A 22,146-nucleotide genomic window follows, 5' to 3' on the forward strand; every position below is an offset into this window, starting at 1 on the left:
CAAAGACTTTGAACAAATGAAAATAGAAATGTTCAATAAATTCAACAGAAACAACATAAGAATTATTGGAATCCCAGAGGCCCAGGAATAAATCCCCAGGAAGAATCAGCCGTCAAGAACAATATTACAGATAAACTCCCAGAGTTAAAACTGATGCAACTAAATTCTGCATGCCCAAAGAGTAACAGCTTAAAGAGACCCAAAGAAAAGCACCTTAAGACACATCCTAGGCACAGTGACAATCACACAGATAGAGATAGAATACTGAAAGCAGAAAGATACAAAAGGAAAATTATATTCAAAGGAGCATCCATAAGATTTACAGCAGACATGTCACAAGAAACTCTCAAGGCCAGAAGACAGTGGTGGGATATTGTGACAAGACTGAATAAAATGGATGCTTCACCTAGAATACTGTACCCAGCCCGACTCATGTTCAGATTTGAAGGAAGGATACATAGCTTCATGGATAAGCAAAGCTCAGAAACTTTACAGATGCAAAACCAGCCTTAAAGGAGAAACTGAAAGGTCTACTTTAAGATAAGACAGACCAACAGACACACCAAACTTAAACACAAAGATGACATTAAATCCCAGGACAATCATCGCCCTCTATGTCAATGGACTAAATGCACCAATTAAGAGACACAGAGTGCCGAAATGAATCAAAAAGATGAATCTAACCTTCTTCTGCCTACAAAAAACACACTTAAATAGTCAGAACAAACATAGACTCAAAATCAAAGGAAGAAAATCATCCAAGCAAACGACATCCTTAAAAAAGCTGGGGTGGCCATATAAATATCAGAAAACACAAACATTAAACTCAGAAAAGTTGTAAGGAACAAAGATGAACACTTCATACTAATCAAGGGATATATGCAACAGGAAGAAATCAGACTACTAAACATATACACACCCAAGAGAGACTAGCAAGATATCTAATACAATTCTTGACAAATTTGGAAGAGGACATCAATAATAACACAATAATTGTGGAAGAACTCAACACAGCCCTGTCAACACTTGATAGGTCAGACTGAAACCCAACAAAAATATACTATACCTGAAAAGATAAATGGAAGAAAGAAGCCTAGTAGATATATATAGGACACTCCATCTCCAGAAACCTGGATACATATTCTTCTCCAATGTACATGGGTCATTCTCCAGGATAGACCACATGCTGGCACATAAAACATACCTGCATAAAATCAAGAGGATAGAAAATTTGCAGGCTACATTCACTGACCACAAGGCTCTAAAATTAGATGTGAACTACAAAGAGACAAAGAAGAAAAATTTTAACAACTGGAAATTAAACATCCTGCTACTGAACAACCAATGAGTCTGAGAGGAAATCAAAAATTTTCTGGAAACAAATGTCAATGAAAACAAACTATCAGAATCTATGGAACACAGCAAAAGTGGTACTGAGAGGAAAATTCATAGCTTTGCAAGCACACACCAGGAAGGAAGAAGGGGTATATCTGAATAGCTTAATGACTCAGCTTATAAAATTAAAAAATTATCAACAAAAGGAACCAAAAATAGGAAGAGAGAAGGAAATGACAAAGCTTAGAGCAGACAGCAATCAATTGGAAACCCAAAAAACAATCCAAAAGTTCAACAAAAGCAGAAGTTGGTTGTTTGAAAAAATAAACAAGATTGATAGAACATTGGCAAAAATCACAAAGAAAGAGAGAGAAACTTAATAACCCACACTAAAAATGAAAAGGGGAGATCACTACAAATATTGCAGAGATTCAAAGGGTAATTAGAGACTACTTTGAGAAACTCTATGCCATAAACATAAGAACCTGAAAGAAATGGATGGATAAATTCTTGGACTTTTATAAGCTTCCATGGTTGAATAAGGAAGATGTAGAATATCTAAACACTCCCATCAGTATTGAGGAAATTAAAACGGTAATCAAATGTCTGCCCAAAAACAAAAGCCCAATGCCCAGATGGATTCACTAATGAATTCTTTCCAACCTTTCAAGAGGAACTTCTACCAATCCTTGCCAGGCTCTCTCATGAAACTTAAAAAAATGAGAACACATCCAAACAGCTTTTATGGAGCCAGCATCACCTTGATACCAAAACCAGACAGAGTTGCTGCCATAATAGAAAATTACAGACCAATATCCCTGATGAAAACAGATGCAAAGATCCTCAACAAAATTCTGGCAAATAGGATTCAATGCCTCATCAAGAAAATAATTCACTACAATCAAGTAGGCTTGAGCCCAGGAATGCAAGGATGGTTTATCATCTGTAAATCTATCAACATAATACACAATATCAACAACAAGAAAAATAAAAATCACATGATCTTATCAATAGACACAGAGAAAATAATTGATAAGTTTTAACACCCATTCTTGATAAAAAAAAAAAAAACCTCTCAGCAAGATGGAAATGAAAGGAACCTTTCTCAAAACAGTTAAGGCCATCTACCACAAGCCAAAGACAAATATAATCCTCAATGGAGAAAAACTAAAAGCCTTCCCTTTAAATTCTGGTACAAGACGAGGCTGTCCTCTCTCACCACTCATACTCAACATAGTAATGGAAGTACTTACTATAGCAATTAGGCAAGAAAAAGATATCAAGGGAATCCAGATAGGAAAGGAAGAAGACAAGCTCTCACTGTTCGCAGATGACATGATACTCTACTTAGAAAACCCTAAAGACTCTACCAAAAATCTTCTAGAAACAATAGACTCATATAGCAAGGTGGCAGGCTACAAAATTAACACACAGAAATCAATGGCCTTTTTATACACCAATAATTATGGAGAAGGAATGGACATTTAAAAAGTCACCCCATTCACATTAGTGTCACACAAACTCAAATATCTTGGAGTCAACCTAACTAAAGATGTTAAGGACCTATACAAAGAAAACTATAAGACCCTGCACCAAGAAATAAGAGAGGACACGCAGAAATGGAAACACATACCTTGCTCATGAATTGGCAGGATTAACATCATTAAAATGGCAATAATCCCCAAAGCATAGTACAGATTTATAATGATCCCTCTAAAGATACCCATGACATTCTTAAAAGAAGTGGGTCAAACACTTTTGAAATTCATTTGGAACAATAAACACCCTTGAATAGCTAAAGCAATCCTTGGAAAAAGAAATATGGGAGGCATTACTTTTCCCAACTTTAAACTGCATTACAAAGCAATAGTTATTAAAACAGCATGGTAGTGGAATAAATACAGACCCTCAGATCAGTGGAATAGGCTTGAATACTCAGATCATGTTCCCCAGATATACAATCACCTAGTTTTTGATAAAGAAGCAAGAAATCCTCTGGAGCAAGGAAAGCCTCTTCAATAAGTGGTGTTGGCACAATCGGTTAACCACTTGCAAAGAAGCAAACTCAGACCCCCAGTTAATAGTTAATACCATGTACAAAGGTAAAATCCAAATGGATTAAAGACCTTGATATCAGACCTTAAACCATAAGATATGTAAAACAACAATGTAGGTAAAACATTTCATGACATTGAGTCCAAAGGCCTCTTTCAGGAGAAAACAGCACTCTCCAAACAAGTCAAAGCAAAGATAAACAGATGGGAATATATTAAGCTAAGAAGCTTCTGCACCTCAAAGGAAACAATGCCCAGGAAGGATACAAGAGCCACTCACTGAGTGGTAAAAACTATTGACCTAATACCCATCAGATAAGGAGCTAATATTCAAAATATACAAAGCACTGACAGAACTTTACAAGAAAAAAACATCTAATCCCATCAAAAAATGGGGAGAAGAAATGAACAGATACTTTCTCAAAAAAGAAATACAAATGGCCAAAAGGCACATGAAAAAATGCTCCATATCACTCATCATCAGGGAAATGCATTTCAAAACAACTATGAGGTACCATCTCTTGCCACAGAGATTGGCACACATCACAAAGAATGAGAACAAGCAGTGCTGGCAGGAATGTGGAGACAAAGGAACTCTTATTCACTGCTGATGGGAATGCCATCTAATCCAATCTTTATGGAAAGTGATATGGAGATTCCTCCAAAAACTGGAAATTGAGCTCCCATATGATCCAGCTATACCACTCCTAGGGATATACCCTAAGAACACAAAAATACAATACAAAAATCCCTTCCTCACATGTATATTCATTGCAACACTAATTACAATAGGCAGACTCTGGAAACAACTAAGATGCCCTTCAACAGATGAATGGCTGACAAAACTGTGGTACATATACACAATGGAATATTATGCAGCCGTCAGGAGAGACAAAGTCAAAATTTTCCTATACTTGAATGTACATGGAATCTATTTGCTGATTGAAATAAGCCAGAAGGAGAGAGATAGACGCAGAATAGTTTTTTAAGAAAAATAAAAGACATTTTTGGAATAATTCTCAGAAACAAAAGAGAGAAGGGTTGGAAGGTCCAGCTCATGACCTGAAGCTCACCACAAAGAGTGATGAGTGCAGTTAGAGAAACAACTACATTGAGAACTATCCTAACAATGTGAATGAATGAGGGAAATAGGAAGCTTTTCTAGATTACAGGCAGGAGGGTGGCTGGGGAGGAGGAAGATTTGGGATATTGTTGATGGGAATGTTGTACTGGAGAAGGGGGGGTGTTCTTTATATGACTGAAACCCAACTGCAATCATATTTGTAATAAAAGTATTTAAATAAAGGTATTAAAATATTGGGGGGCTCACACTTCCACAATAAGTATTTCCCAGAGTAGCCCTGGACCCTGAGACTCTGAATTTAAAAAAAAATGATTGTTTATTGGGAGGCCTAATCTACATACATACACAAGATTATTATTATTGTACAATTTAAATATAATTGAAAACTTAGACAACTTATTGTCGCTAAAATCTTCTATTAATAAAAAGTAATAAGAAAATTTGATTAAAAAACTGTAAGTTTTCTATGGTAAAAAAATCAAAATCTTTACTGAAAAAATAAAAGGAATGATGATAGAGAAAATAAATGAAGATTTTGTTTTGCTAATACCACACAAGTTATAATTGCTTTATTATATGCATTATCTCTGTTTCTCCTTTTAACTGCTGTTCATTCTTGTTTGTTTATTATTTATTTGGAGTTGATTAGTCTATTGTAGTGTCTGAAAGCTCTCTTCTCAGATGTCAGGGAATCATGGAGTACTAGGGATCAGTCTGTCACATGCAAGGCAAGTAATTCCTATACTGTCTTCAGATCTTCATTTTTAAAATGTGTTGTTTATTTGTTTATTTTGTGTTGCTTTGTTTGGCAGCTACATCTGGCAGTGCTCAGGTCTTAGTTCTGACTATATGCTCAGGGTTCCCTCCTGAAAGCTCTGGAGCTCCATATGCAATGCTGGGGAAGAGAACATGATCAGCAACATGTAGGCAAGCAACTTGATTCTTACACTATTTCTCTTTATTTTGTAAATTGCTTTATTTAAGCACTGTGGTTACAAAATTGTTAACTGTTGGATTTAAGTCATACAATGTAACCATACTTTTCAACCTTTACCATCTTCCTGTCACCATCACTATTATCTCCTGTTTCCCTCCCAACCCTCAAGGGCAGGAAAATTGCTTTTCTCTCTTCTCTCTCTCTCTCTCTCTCTCTCTCTCTCTCTCTCTCTCTCTCTCTCTCTCTCTCTCTCCTTCTCTCCTTCCTTCTTGACATTGTGGTTTACACTATTGTTAATGGAGGGGTTCCTTTCTCTTTATTTTAATTATTATTTTTTTTACTCTGGTTGATGAAGACAAAGCAGTCTAATAATTTATTGAATTTAAGGTTTCATATAAATATTTAGATGCTCTAAGTAGAAATGCTCTTTACTTTCATAGCAGTCTACAAGTAACATGCAATGATATAGAAAGAAAAGTTCTTCAACTTGAAGAACATTTTATTTCAAAATGAAGTACATACATATGGCTATATAGTTTTTTACATTTCTCCCTATTTCATTAAAACATTGAGGTCAGGATTCCAAATGCTCAGTAAAAAATCTAGATCACTTAAGGGATATTATAAATATGTGGTCAGAAACAGAAGTTCTCTCATAAACAAATGAATGAAAATGTAATTTCTATAAGAGAAATAAAAAGACTTAATAACAGGAATTTCGTGATTAAACATGTTTTAGTAAGGATTAGAAGGAAAATGAGTAGTTGCATACTTAGAGATTAACATTAAGTATAATTTAAATCATTAGTCTTAAAAGAGTAAGTATATTGTTTGCTTTTTCCTAGAAGTTTACAAATTCCTTTCACTCTCCTAGCTAGTAGTATTCAGCTGCAGAGAAATACATGTAGCTTAAAAGTATTTCTCTTAGGAAAGAAGAAAAGGCGTGAGAAAACAAAAGAAGTCAAAAAGGTGTTTTGTTTTAATTTTTAAGCTGAAAAACCACCCACACCAAGAAACAGCATGAAAGGCAACAGAAAGCCACAGGTGGGAGGACCAGAATCAGTAGGCCATCTGGAAAAACTTGGCTTCCTTTGAACCCATTGTTAGCTCCTTGATGGTGACTCAGTGCCAGGACCACCATAGGACCTAAGTTCCAGGACTAACAGGACTCACTGTCCAGCCATTTTGGGGATCAAAATTAAGCCCTGCTCAGACCAACAAATGACACTAAATTTGAGAATGTCTGGTGTCACAAATAAAATGTAATCCCGGTTTTATCTAGATGTCTAGGTCTTAATTATTGACTAAATATTTATTTGTACATTTATCTTGTCTTGTCCTTCACTTTAATCCTCCTACTACATTATACTAGAACCTCTGTCAAGGGGAAGGAAATAGATAAACGTTAGAAGATAGAAGTAACCCAGAATTAATATAAGCAAGGAAATTTGAGACTATCGAAGTTTTAAAAGCCTTTCTTTCTCCTACTATTTTAAAGAAAAATTTATTCTTTACACAAAAAGTCACACTGATCACAAGTTTTATAATCAACTGAATTGTCTCTTTCTATATAGCTCATATTCAACAAAAATGTGAATGTTTGCATCATTTGATTAAATGAAATTGTGTGTATGATGCCTTAAGTATAGTAAAAGTAGATAGTAATGTTATATGTCTATAAAAAGAAAACATTTATGTTAACTAATATTATCTTCTCAATATTTAGAACTAGCTGATTATCTGGTTTTTTTTTTCAAACTTACAGTAGAAGAATTTTGGAAGTAGTTCCAAACCTGATTTAGAAACATCCTCAGAGACCATTTCTTTCATCTGCCCAAGAGAGTCTAATTATAAAATCCATCTGCAATTTAATTTTATTCTGGAACAGTGTCCCCTAAATAAAGTGATTGCCTCTGTTTTGATATTTTTTCGGTTGGTAGCCAATTGATTTGAGAAACAATGGGTTTTTCATCATTCATAAAGTTTCAAAGGAGAAAAATGCAAAAGTCAATACAAGTAATTTATTTTCATGAGAAGCTAAAATATACAAACTTTTGATGTTAAAAGCCACATATCAGAAATATATGTCTCAGAAAATTAAAAAAATAAAATCAGATGTAACAACTTTATCCCTTTATACTTTTATTTTTATGTTGGTCACAATTTGACTATAAAAATATTTACAGGTATTTGTAGGACTAGCCTTAATTGAACACCAGGATTGGATAACAGTACTCTATACCAATGGGCAAGAAAAAATAATTAATTACCTGTTCCCCTGGGCTGCCAATTCCAGGAATACCCATTGGTCCTTGAGGTCCCATAGGTCCCGAATCCCCCTATAAAAAATAAATTAGAAATTCAACAATAAAAATACACTCTTTTTTATTTTGATAATCTGTAATTATACTAAACAAAAATAAAAATTTAACCTAGACAAAGTTTATCACAGAAATATTCATTCTTTTATACAGTTTATAGCTAAAATTGAAACAACAGCATAGAGAGAACAGGGGTTCCAGGATACAAAGTGTGAACATCCTATGGTGGTTCCTCAGTGCTCAGTCACAAGAGGCACCATACTCTGCTTGAATCATGAAAATGGCCAGATAAAACTCTTTAACATGCCCTTTATCTCTAGATTATGCCTTCTTTTAGGACCTGAAGCACATGACCAGCCAGATCACCGAAGCAACAATCGAGACCTACAGATTTTTTACCACAGGGCCTAAAGAACGAACATGTTCAACCAAACTAACATGCTCTTGCTCTCATTACTTCATATTTTTGTTGTTGGTGGTGTTTTATTGTTGGAATGTTTTATTTTGTTTTGTATTTCCTATTATCCCTTCTTGTGTCCCTCTTCTTCCACCTTCTCCTCCTCACTATCATCAATTCAATCTATGTCAAATAAAAACCACATGGTTACTTCCTCTATAGGAAAGGAAAGCTAACATATAGGTGCTGTGGACAAAACTGAAAAGGGTAAACACCTATATAGATAGACCTCACTAACACAATGGTCAGTATTCGAGACACGAAACCTATACATACCCAAAAGTTGACCTATTAGTTTCCTTTCCTTACATGTACTATACTTAGTACTCAGCGCACTTCTTACCCTCCGCACCGCTCTACACCTAAGCTAACTTCTATATGTTTATATATGCACAGGAGCACACAGAGATAGAATTCCTCCTTAAGGGACAAACCTAAACCACAAACAACCCATACCTATACCCTATATAACCCTTCCCATATACTATTCCTTCTCCCTCCTCTAGAAATCCAACTATTCCTTCACCCTTCAATCCCACCCCCGAAATCCCCACCACACTATAACTCTTCGCCCTCAGTTTTTAATCCAGTAGGCATCAAGACCGACTTCCTATCCCAACGAGCCAGTACCCACTATCCAAGTGAAGAGACACCCACTCAAATTCTCACCTCGCTCCTGGCAAGAAAATACAACCAACACCCCGACTGACCCATGCAATGTGGCCCTCCTAATCACCTCTCCCTAATGTGGACTGTGGCTTGATATGGGAACTAGCTCCAAAGGACCCACACTGCAAGAACTCTACCCAAGACCTCCCTGACTGGACCTCACACCTCACAAGAAAATCTCAAAAGACAATGGGGAGGCCTATACTTTCATCATAAGTATAAACCTATATAACACAACCTCTTCCTGTTTCTCCCCAAATGTAAAGTGATCTCTGGTATCACTTTCTCCCTTTTTCTTTGTTTTCTTTTCTTTTTTCTTTTCTTTTTTTATTCTTGTTAGTTTCTTTTGTTTGTTTGTTTTGTATTGTTTTGTTTTAGTTTTTGTTATTTGATTTGATTTGTTTTTGCTTCTTTTGGGTCACTCCTGGCGGCACTCGGAGGGTACTCCTGACTCTATGCTTGGAGAACGCCCCAGGTGGGCACTGGGGACCATGGGGGATGCCGGGATCTGAGCCACCGTCCTTCTACAGGAAGGACAAACGCCTTGTCTCCCTGCTATCTCTCCTGGCCCCACTTTATTCCTTTAATTACATCTTTTTTTTATAATTACGTCTTTTATTTAATCTTTTTTCATTATTTTTAAAAGAAACTTTTATTCTTTTAGATATGTATGAGCATATATATTCTTAGTTTTTGTCAGGTGTCTGTTTTCTTTTCTCTCTACCCCCAAATCCTCCAACAATATAATGTAGCACCACTTCCTCCTGCAAAGACATATTAAACAAAGGGGAAATTGTACATGTAAAAACAAGCTCTTATCTACTAGTGATAAGAACCCATACTTGGGGCCGGGCAGTGGCGCTAAAGGTAAGGTGCCTGCCTTGCCTGTGCTAGCCTTGGATGGACCGTGGTTCGATCCCCCGGTGTCCCATATGGTCCCCCAAGCCAGGAGCAACTTCTGAGCACATAGCCAGGAGTAACCCCTGAGCGTTACCGGGTGTGGCCCAAAAACCAAAAAAAAAAAAAGAAAGAAAGAAAGAACCCATACTTGTTTACAACACAGGGACATCTCCCACCCTGAACGTATGTTATGTGGAAACAACTTAGGCTTCAGGGAACTAGACACCAACCGTCCAGCCTTGACTCCTGGATCCCAGACATAGAAACGACAGAGTTCTCCACAACAGCTCCTGGAGCCAAACTCCCTCCAGGGCATTCACAATGCTGCTCTGATGCCAACATGCGCCAGTTCTAAATTAATAACCTGACAATGAGGAAATGGGAACAAATTGATCTAAGAGCAAGTTGTCCTTCCTCATCAGCTAACGATAAGACAAAATCAGGGGCCCGGAGAGATAGCACAGCGGTGTTTGCCTTGCAAGCAGCCGATCCAGGACCAAAGGTGGTTGGTTCGAATCCCGGTGTCCCATATGGTCCCCTGTGCCTGCCAGGAGCTATTTCTGAGCAGACAGCCAGGAGTAACCCCTGAGCAACGCCGGGTGTGGCCCAAAAACCAAAAAAAAAAAAAAAAAAAAAGACAAAATCAGAAACATGTCACCCTTTGATCTGTGCAAAAGCCAAGATCGCTATATACAGACGACTGGTTGTTACAACCAGGACTGGACAGAATGCATCCAAGGACCACCAACAACAACAACAGCAACAAAAAGCTCTAGCCTAGCTTTTGGTCTACAATTTGTTCAACAAACAAGATCTCCAATTCCAGAGGTCTGACTGAGACAACCGCAACTGAATGGGTCTTCCAGAAACATAACAAAAGACCTTATTCCAGGCTCCATCCTAGGAGTAACATAATGGCCAAGACCACCAACTACAGAAGATGGATTAAAATGACACTGAAGAAGCATAATTGCTAGAACCACGAAGAAAGACTTCATCATAAGCTCCATCACTTGAGAAGCACAGTCACCAAGATCTCTAGATACAGAGGTCTGATTTTACCATCCAAGATGAAGCAGAAGTCTTCTATACAGTTTATAGCTCAAATTTACTAAAATAGACAACAGTAATTTTTGCTATTTAAGTTAAATCAGTGAAAATTTGCTTCACATTATATCAGTCATTTTCAACAAGAAACAAATATTCTGAATGTTTTAAATAATATCACCAGTATTTCTTGTTAGGATCATAATATAGTTATAAGTATAAAATATAATGTATAAGATAGCTATAATTTAAGGTGTTAATTGGATAAAATATCTGATTTTTTTAATGTCAGTTCCTCACCAATCTTATTAAAAATAAATTTGGGGCCAGAGAAATAGTATAGTAGATAAAGCACTTGCCCTGCATCTGGCTAACCTGGGTTCTATCATGAGAACTGCATATTCTTCCCCCCAATAAACTACCATGAGTAATCCTTGAATAGGGCCAGGAGTAAACTTTAAATATAGCCATATATTTTCCAAATTTCCCCTCCAAAAATAAAAAAAAATATTTATCTTAAAAATTAAGAAATTGGGCTCTCTCTCCTCCCTCCTCCCCTCACTCTGCGCCTGTCGCTCCTCAGCGCCGTGCGCTCCTCCTCCGCCTCCTCCTCTGTCTCCTCCTCCTCAGGGCTCCAGTCCAAAAAAAAAAATTTAAGAAATTGGGAGCCGGAGAGATAGCACAGTAGTACAGTGTTTGCCTTGCATACAGAAGGATGGTGGTTCGAATCCCAGCATCCCATATGGTCCCCCAAGCCTGCTAGGGGCGATTTCAGAGTGTAGAAATAGGAGTAGCCCCTGAACCGGGTGTGACCCAAAGACCAAAACCAAAAGAAAATTAAGAAATTGGGGCCTAGCAATAGCACAGCAGTAGGGCGTTTGCCTTGCATGCAGCTAACACAAGACAGAACTTGGTTTGATCCCCAGCATCCCATATGGTCCCTCAAGCCAGGAGTGACTTCTAAGCACATAGCCTGAAGTAACTGAGCATCACCAGGTGTGGGCCCCCCCCCAAAAAAGGCAAGAAATTATCTAAGGTACATAAAGCAAAATTAATGAATATCACTTTTCTATATGAAATAAATTTGGAAAACAAAGAAAATATTATTAGTGCTCATAATTTTGTGCCAGGAACTGTCTTAATCACTAACAAAACAACAATGACCAAAAAAAGCCAAAATTTCTGTTCTTAGAGTACTGGTATTTTAGTAGAAGATAATAAACAAGATAAATAGTGTTTTTCATAATGTTACATGCTAGAAGAAGTGTAAGTTAGGGAATGGGAAGCCAACTACAATTTTATGTATGATGACCAGAAATGGCCTCAACAATGAGGAGGTAAAATCTGACGAAAATCTGGAGGATAATCATTCCAGGCATAGCAACTGCCTGTGCATGGTTGGCAGATTCCAGCAACAGAAAGGAAACAGTGTGACTATCTCTCATGAGCAGAAGGGAGTACAGTATAAGATAAAGAGGAGTATGGCAGCAGATATAAATAGGATCTAGAAGTCATAGTAAGAACTTTGAGTTCTCTCCTCACATGATCACAAGCCACAAAAGAATTTGACCAGAGGAGTGAAAGATCTAAATTGAAAAGTGTTCCATCTGAAAGCTGAATTGAGAACAAACTGAAGAGTCTAAATGAGTCATGATGAGCCTGGTTTCTTGTTTTCCTGCATGAGGCAGACAAAGAAGACCCCAGTGAACACAATCTCTTCAGGGCCTATCACAAAGGTAGGCTGTCTCTGCGCAAGAAGGGTGGAGGCTGATTCCTGCCATGTATTTGGGCACAAAGGGGACATTATAAAAGACTGCTGCTTCTCTCCCTGCATGGTTTCCTGCTTTATGTGTGAGGCAGCCAAAGAAAACCCCAGTGAACATAATTTCTTCAGGGCTCATCACAAAGGTAGACTGTCTCCACCCATCACATCACTTAGTAAAAATCACCTTACAAGCATGTCAATAGGGAAACAATGCAGGACAACAGCATGCATAGATTGCAGCTCTGATGACCTGATAACAAACCACCTAGTGATCTTCTCAGATAAGGAGTTTAGAGTAGAAATATGGAGGATGTTCTTAGGACTCAATGAAATCATAGATGGAGCTGAACAGACCACAAAAATAGAATGAGAAAACACCAAATGAAATAACAGGACTGAAAAACTTGGTAGATGCAATAAAAAGCTCAATGAAAACAATAACAGCAGCTGGAAGATGAGGTGCAGAACAACTTCATATAGCATAAAAGATTTAAAAGAACCTTAAAGCAAATGATTAGACAATGGAAAAAATACTCAAAGAATGTGAATAGATGAAAATAGAAGTCTTTGATAAATTTAACAGAAACAATGTAAGAATCATTGGTGTCCCAGAGACACAGGAAGAAAATCCTCAGGAAGAATCAACATTCAAGGACATCATTACAGAGAAACTTCCAGAGCTAAAGATGGCATGCAATCAAATCCTGCATGCCGAAAGAGTACCAGCTATATGAAACCAAAGAAAAGCACCCCAAGATACATCCTAGTCACAATAAAGAATTCTACAGATAGAGTTACAACCATTATCAATAAGAGCTTTTATTAGGGACTGGGGTTAGACAACTTAGTATCCCTGGAGCCATGAAGCACAAAGCTTCATGGGTAGGGTCTCCCTGTTTTTGTTTTGTTTTGGTTTGGTTATTTGTTTTTGGGCCACACCCAGTGATGCTCAGGGTTACTCCTGGCTATGTGCCCAGAAATAGGTCCTCGCCTGGGAGATTATATGGGCTGCTGGGGATTTAAACCAGTTCCATCCTGGGTCAGCCATGTGCAAGGCAAATGCCCTACCACTGTGCTATTGCTAGAGCCATGGGTCTCCCTGTTTTTAAGCCAAAGATTTTTCCTTTCCATTTTCTCCAATTTTTGCTGTGCCTATTCTAAAAAACCAAACAATCCACCACCAACAACAACAACAAAAAACAACTGACACACACACCCTTTATTCCTTTTCTTCTCTTTTTTTCTTTCTTTTTTTTTATTTCTTATATTTTAAATGGGGCTCCAGCCTTTTTCATAGAAACTTGGGACATGAATTAATTTATTTTACCACTATTCTGCATTCTTCTATAAAAATAAGAATAAATAAAGAAAAGAAAGGCTGGGGCCAACTGGTCTCAGATGCATTGGTGGAGAAAAATAAGGACAGAAGTAAATATACTAGTCAAAGTCAATGACAGTATAATCTAGAGACCTCAACTTTAACAATCTAAACTTAAATGGGCCAGGGGCAATGGGTCAGTGGGTATAGGATTCACTCTCATTCATTGGTGGAGGGAGGTTTACAATGGTGGTGAAAATGGCCCTGACTCACAGTATATCTGAAATTCAACTATGAAGGACTTCGTTGATCACAATGATTTCAACAAAATAAAGTTTCAAGAAAATAAAAAAATATTTTCTAAAATTAAAAAAATATTAAAAGTAGGTCAAGCAGTTGGCTTCTAAGAATGAACCACTTGGTTGAGCAAATTGAGTATATGTGATTATTTTAATGTCAGTTGGAATTGGATACCATCAGAATCAGAAACATTTTTCTAAAATAGCTGAATATGCATGAGGCTCATACACAACTAACAAATACTTCTTTCAGATTATGAAAACACCCACAGAGGAGTTTTAAATGAAAAGGTCTGACTATGTTCTAATAATACATTGGTTACAAAATCAGGCAGTCAGCCCTATATCTTGCCAATGCCTAGCCTAAAGAAATGTCTTTATGAACAAAAATAAATAACTAAATAACTGTAGCTATGATATTAAAATATGTTGAACCTGTCACTAAGACATGGAATATGCTTTAATGTTTAATTTTGTGTCAACACTCAATTAAAATAAATATAAGAGGAAAACATAATGAACTCCAGTTTGACTTCAGAGTCAAATTATTCTAATTTTGAACTTGATTGTTTATCATGTGACTGTCAATTTCCTGTGCTTTTCTTGTCTTCATATGAATTTGCTTCCCATTACAAGTCACTACAAGTAATATTCCCACAGGGTCATCCTACCAAGCAGGGCCCTTTGCCTTGCATGTAACTGAATGGGTTTGATCTCCTGCACCCCATATGGTCCCTTGAGTACAGCCAGAAATAATTTCTGAGTGCAGAGCCAGAAGTAAGCTTTGTGCACCACTAAGTGTGGCTCCCCAAACCAAGAAAAATAAAATAAGATTGTCACCCCCTTTCCCCAGAGGAAATTAACTTGTGGAGGTCATCCAACTATTAGATGACAGAGGCAGGTCCACTCTGAATCCAAACATAGTTTATTACCTACAAATATAAAATAATTATCTAACAGAGATTCCCTTTGTGTGGTGTCACTTACATTTTAATATTTGTATTCAAACTACTTCCTTATAAGATAAGAGAAAAAAAGGAAATAACTCAGGAGAAGGAAAGGACATACAGTATTGACTTGAGAGGGAAGGCTGCATTGACATGTTAGAGAAGGTAGGATTGATATTTGATAGCACTTGGTTGCTTTGCAATTGCTATGCAATAATGTCCTGATATGTCCAATTATTTTCTTTGCATGAGGTTTGGATGGAAAAAATGCAAATATCATATCAACAACAAAGAAGTAAATATTCTGAATTTATAAAACAACAGTTCCATTGTATTCACTTTTTACTGCTCCAAAGGAAGAAAGAACATCTGTTTTCAGAGTTTTGGGAGCTGGAGGAGCAACCAACAATATTCTATTTAAAGAAATAATTATATGTAAAATTTGAATACCTCATTATTTACTATTTTCTATTTAAATGTATATTAAGAAAATATTCAGTAAATGAAGATTAAGGAATAGGTAACTTAAGAAAGAAATACAATTTTTTATTTTTTTATATTTTCTTATTTTTTACCCCATTCTATTGCTTTTCTTTCCTTCAAACAAAACCACATAACTCGAACTATTTAGCTCCACCTCTCAAATAGAGGGGGAAACAAGGGAGGGTACCAGGACCAAACAGATATATGATCACTAATAGTAAGCTAGACAATGAAAGGATCACCTACTCTAGCACCTCGGGGGGTGATGGTGGGGGATATGGGTTGCAGGAAGGAAACAGGGATGGGGGAGGACAAATTTGGTGATGGGTATTCCCCAGATTCAATGATAATATATACCTAAAATACTGTGAAAGATATGTAAGCCATTATGATCAAAATAAAAATTTAAAAAAATTATGGATTGACCATAAAATATTTTACAATATACCAATGTCAGACAGAGTCATTCTTAGTAATAAATAAGACAAAATGAAGGTCCACTGTGCAAGTCTCCCTAAAAAGTGATCCAACAGCCATCTACTGGCTAAAATGACTGACTGTGACATCTTTACTATTTTTGCCTAACTATGACTCTTTTATCCCCAAACTAAATAATATATATTAAGACACATTCACCCACTTTGTTAATGCATTCAATCAAGAACCAATTCCTGACTTTATGAATACTCCTTAAATAATCTAATACAAATCCAAATCCAATTTAAAAACTTGTTCATCTGCTTCTCATCTCCTGGTCTGTGGTACCCTTGCTGTAATGAAGCAGTAATCCTACTTTATTCAACTTTTGACAAATCCCTACTTAGTTTTGCTAGAGGAAATCAACAATTATTTTTTAATTAGTCCCCTTATTTTAGACACATTTTAAGGTAATATTTTTGAGTGACAATCTATGGATAGAAATACACTTATACAATGGGGTTAAGTTAACATGCTTTTTAAATTTTTTCCTTTTATTTAAACACTGTGGTTACAAAGTTATTCATGATTGGATTTTATTCTTACAATAATGTACCTTCGATCATACATATTTCCCACCACCAATGTCCCCAGTTTCCCTCCCACTGTTCCCCCGCCAGGCAAATTACTTCTCTATCTCTGCCTCCCTCACTTTTTCTCTCCCTCTTTCATTCTCTCTCTCCTCTCTCTTTGCCTTTTTACTCTTTTAGACACTGTGGTTTTCACTATTAAATTAATATGCTTTTAATAATTATTTTCTAAATTTAAAAGAGATCTCTTTTGCTTGGCTTTAATACTATCGGTCTAATGTCAGGGTTTCTGAATTCAAATAAATTTTACTCTAAATATATAAATGGGTCTTTCCAAGACATCATTTATCCTGAATATTTATATATTTATATATACCTATATATTTATTTTACCTATGATACATGATTGGTATTGCTATCAATTAGAGTCAATAAATTAGCACACATAAAGAATCACAGAAATGATTTTACTTTTTACTTTTCCTATTATCTACTCTATTTGAAATACCTTGTTTCCTTTTATTGACAGGCCTTGTGATCCTTGTGGGCCAATTGGTCCTTCAGAGCCTTTTTCACCCTGAAACCATATGAAAGAGATAACTATGTAAAAATAATTAAGTTAAAGCATTAAGAGCATCAAATTCATTGCTTTTGCAAATGGATAATTCTCACCCCAAGACTTATAATTTGCTCAAGCATATGATATATGCAGCACTACTGAACTGGAACCAACTCTACTCCTAATAGTCAAGAATCTTTGGAAACCAAGGATCTATTTAATAAAATAGTATAACTAACTGAATCAATCCTTCATTTTTTTTCAACATTGCTGCTATTTGATCCATCCCACAAGAAAAGTTTGGAGACAACATATTAGAAAATTAGCCAATACTTGCTAGAATTAGATTACTTATAAATGTTTGGGGTGTTTTTAATTTCTATTTTACTTGTAAAATTAATTTTTATTTAATTAAAGAACAATGATTAACAAAATTTTGGTAGTTGAGTTTTAAGCATATAACATTTCAACACCAATCCTATCATCTGTATCAACTCCCATCACCAGGGCTCCCATGCTCAGTAATCACCACCTTGACAAGCACATTACAAAGATCAGTAAAAGCTCTTTATAAGTCATCTAAGGCACAGCCATAGATTACTTATAAAATTTGTATTCAAAATTTATAAACATCCAGGAATCATTTGTGTTTGAAAGAATCCATGAAAAACCTTATTAGATATGCTTCTCTAGTCATTGAGTCTGTGTAATGTAGTATCCTTTAAGTGACAACTGTATTTTTATGAAAAATAAACCATATAATTCATCAAAATAGCACTAATTTCACAGATTTATTTGAACTAAGAGTAAAATAAAATAACATTTTCAAGAAACTTAGAAAACAGAAATCAGACTTTTATGTCAATCGATAGCCAAAATTTATTCATTTATTTTTCATTGCTAAGTAGCACATTTATGTGTTAGTTCTTTTGGCTGAAGAAGGAAATATTCTAACTAATCAGTTCTTATTATTTCACATAACATTTCTTTTGATTATCTCTAGAACAACATAAATGTGCTGTTTATTTTATGAGAAAGTGTAAAAAAGTTCTGTAGGTTATTATGAATGAGAGTATTAATATACCTTATATAATAGAAAAGTTTTGTGAAGCTGACATGTCACCGACATGTCCTGCAACAAGTAGTTGTGCATTTTCATTATTTATTCATATCAAAAACACAGATTATAAAACAAAATTATTCTGTATATTTGAGTTTTCCAAATTTGAGGGCATACATATTAATTTGCTATGTGCCAAAGAATTGTTTGAGAAATATGTATTATAGAACTTTTTGAAATACAGTCAATTCCAAATTTTTAACCTTTGACCTCTGAGAGTGATACTTTATTTAGTCATAGGATGAGTAATATCTCCTTAATACAATATATTATTTTCATGTATTATAACTAATTAAAATGTGTTAACAAGAGAGTCTTAAAAATTCAAACAGTCGTATGAACATTGAGTAGAAATAAAAAATGAACCATATCCAAAGCCAACTACAACAGAAACGATACCCAATCGACATCAGGCTAGACACAGAAGGGACCACTTATACTAGCAGCCCGGGGGGGGGGGGGGGCACAAAGGAGGGGCGATATGGGATGCATGCTGGGAACAGGGGTGGAGGGAGGACAACATTGGTGGTGGGAATGCCCCTGATTCAATGTCACTATGTACCTAAAATACTACTGTGAAAGATTTGTAATTCATTTTGGTCAAAATAAAATTACTAATTAAAAAAAAAAAGAATAAAGAGGGGTCAGAGAGATAGCACAGCGGCATTTGCCTTGCAAGCAGCAATCCAGGACCTAAGGTGGTTGGTTCGAATCCTGGCATCCCATATGGTCCCCCGTGCCTGCCAGGAGCTGTTTCTGAGCAGATAGCTGGAGTAACTCCTGAGCACCACCAGTGTGCCCCCCCAAAAAAAACAAAAACAAAAACAAACAAAAGTTCAACCAGTAATCTTTGACAACTTAGTGTGAAAACTTACCTTAGCTAATTGAGACTTAATTTATTTTCCCCTAGATGAAAATAGTTTTTCTCATATATATGACTGAATAGTTAAAGAGGCTGAAGTGAGCTTTCAGAATATGAAGTAATAATATAACTAGATTTCTATTTTAGTGATTTGACAGAATGAAATAGGAAGTCTTAGAGCTCTGGGCAGTGTGTGAAATACTCTGTCACTGTGGGCTTAATGTTTAGAATCACTTTTAATTTCACATGTGGTAACTGTATAAACCAGTCTGTAAATTAATTGGAAAATTCACTATAATTTATGTTAAGGAGAAATTAACATATGCCATTACTCAATGAGGTTGAGACTCTGATCTTTTGTTTGAAGAATTTTTTTCAAAGTTCATAACCATGCACAAAAAAGTACTTTTTTTCTACTATAAAAATCTAATTACCTTTGGTCCAGGAAATCCTTCTCCAGGTAGACCCCTCTCTCCTGGTACTCCCTCAGGCCCACGGGGACCCTTAAAGAAACCAGAAAAGAGAGGACAAGGAAGAATAGTAGAGAAAAAGGGAAAACAGAGAACAGATAAAATTGTTATATGTTAGGTCACATAGACAATGGTAATGCTATAGTCCAAGTTAAGTTACTGATAAGACTCCTTCTAATAAAATAAATTATTATGATGGTTAGAGCCATAGAGTTATGAAGAATAACATCTTATATTGTATTAAATGCTTACTGCATTTGACAGGCAAGAGATGTGTCCACAAATTAGAGGAAAATGGAAAATAAGTGATACTTTTGAACAAAAATTAGAAAATAGTCTGTGAAGAAAAACTGAAATTTTAGGACTGTATGGCCTAAAGAAAAATACAGAATGACTTAATAATTTCATTAAGCACTAGGAGTACCATGTGAAAAAAAATCACTGTAGTTTTGATTTGTTTTAAAACATTGAATTCAATTCACACGTGTTTAAATTTCTGTCCTGATGAATTTGGTCTCAAACTTGAATTGTTTTAGGAACTGGTTTAATTTACTAAAATTTTATGTGTAAATAGCAATATTGATAGAAGCATTAAAGGTGTTCTCCATGTCAATGTCTAAAATTTAAAAGTTTATGTGACTATTGTTCAAAAATATTAGAAGCAGGAGAGTTGGGAAAAATGGGGACATTGGAGGTGAAAAATATGCACTGGTGTTGGAACATTGATGTTGACTAAAACTCAATCATGAACATCTTTGTAACTGTGTATCTCATGGTGATTCGATTAAAAATTCATCAAGTAAAATATTAGAAGCACAAACTTGAGTTTTATCTATGCTATGCCTAAAAATGTAATTAGGTCTCACTTTCAAATTTAGGATGAATCAAAGTTACCAAGCTACCTAGAAGCTCCAAAACTTGCATCCTGAAAACACTTTTAAAATTTCTTAAGGCTCAAAAAACAGTTATACAACATCAATTAAGTGGTACTTTCTGTATAGATGTAGTAGTATGTCTAGGATTCAGCTATATGCTAATCAGTGACTGATGCAGAAAAAAATTTATTTCTTATGACACATTTAAATAAAATGTATTTACGACACCGACAACAGCTAATGTGTGAAAAAATTTCACCAGGACTACAGAAAATGACTTGGGGGTTGGACAACCTAGTATACCTGGAGCCTAGAGCTGGTCTTATGCCAGAAAACTTCAGGGGTAAGGTCTACTTGTATGTAGGCCAAGGCTTTTTTTCCATTTTCCCCATATTTTTCTGGGCCTATGCAAACAACAACAATTGCTAATCTCACACCATTATTATTGTATTTTAACTCTTATCGAAGAAGAAGAAGAAGAAGAAGAAGAAGAAGAAGAAGAAGAAGAAGAAGAAGAAGAAGAAGAAGAAGAAGAAGAAGAAGAAGAAGAAGAAGAAGAAGAAGAAGAAGAAGAAGAAGAAGAAGAAGAAGAAGAGCTTACTAAACTTAAAAAAAAAAGTAACTGTAGTAAAATGCCTGTCTCGAATACAGGCAGGGGATGGAAGGGGGGACACAATGGTGGTGGAAATGTTGCAATGGTGAAGGGGGGTGTTTTGTTAATGACTGAAACACAACTACAATCATTTTTGTAATCCTGATGCTTAAAAAGTTTATATTTAAAAATTTATTTATATTCCCCTTACTCAAAGCGTTGTGAGAGATATTTTTTCCAGAGAATATTGGGGATAAAATACTTGCTTGCATGTGGCTGACCCCAGTTATAATTCCTGGCAGCACATACAATTCCCCAATGTAATCATGACCAGAAGTCATTCTTGAAAAAGGAGCCAATAATAGCCCCAGAGCACACCTGAATGTGAAGGAAAAAATTGTACACACACAACAAATGTTTTTATTCTTATTAATATTTCTTATATTTTCTCTCTACATAGAGTAATCTGCCTGGTCTATATCTTTTAGTTTACAAAGTTTTCTGCTTCTCCAGCAAAGAACCAGAAGTACATCTTTTCAGTATCTAACCTCTAATGACACTTCCTTGTTAGAACAAGTTTGTACTAGATCATCTGCATTTAGATAATTACTCTAGAATATCATTCCACCTAATACTCTCTTATTTGTGTTAGTTTATCTACAAATTAGACAAAAGCATAGTCTTCAAACAATATATTGCCATTTGATCCACAAATCACAAAGAAGAGGCCAAGTTTCTTTAATATTTATATATGAGAACTCAGACAAGGCACAACCAAAGTGGAAGACCAATTTGCATGATTATTCATAGTCATTTTTATTTGTATTCTCAGAGAGTCAGCTTCTATTCTTTCCTAAAAAAAATAATGACACCTTAGAAAGCTAAGAAGCAAGAAAAATTAAGTCAAAAAGCTTATCCTAGAATAGTCATATTTTATTTATTTTCCTCTCAAAATCTCTTTTGAAAGAAATATTCATCTTCTTCAACAACAGTCAGCTACAAAGCTGCTTCAAGTGGAAACTACAAAAAACAAGTATTAATTGTC

At 35.6% G+C, this 22,146-nt stretch overlaps 1 protein-coding gene across 1 annotated transcript in view; it reads right to left on the reverse strand.

Annotated features, from left to right (window-relative positions):
• The window catches only part of COL28A1 (collagen type XXVIII alpha 1 chain), a 212,355-nt gene that overhangs the window by 138,095 nt on the left and 52,114 nt on the right, over positions 1 to 22,146 (reverse strand). Inside the window, 3 exon segments of the mRNA XM_049768871.1 lie at positions 7,681 to 7,749; positions 17,132 to 17,200; positions 19,599 to 19,667. Coding sequence (XP_049624828.1) covers positions 7,681 to 7,749; positions 17,132 to 17,200; positions 19,599 to 19,667 — 207 coding nt within the window.

The sequence above is a fragment of the Suncus etruscus genome, chromosome 1 (assembly GCF_024139225.1).
Source record: "Suncus etruscus isolate mSunEtr1 chromosome 1, mSunEtr1.pri.cur, whole genome shotgun sequence".
Classification (NCBI taxonomy): Eukaryota; Metazoa; Chordata; class Mammalia; order Eulipotyphla; family Soricidae; genus Suncus; species Suncus etruscus.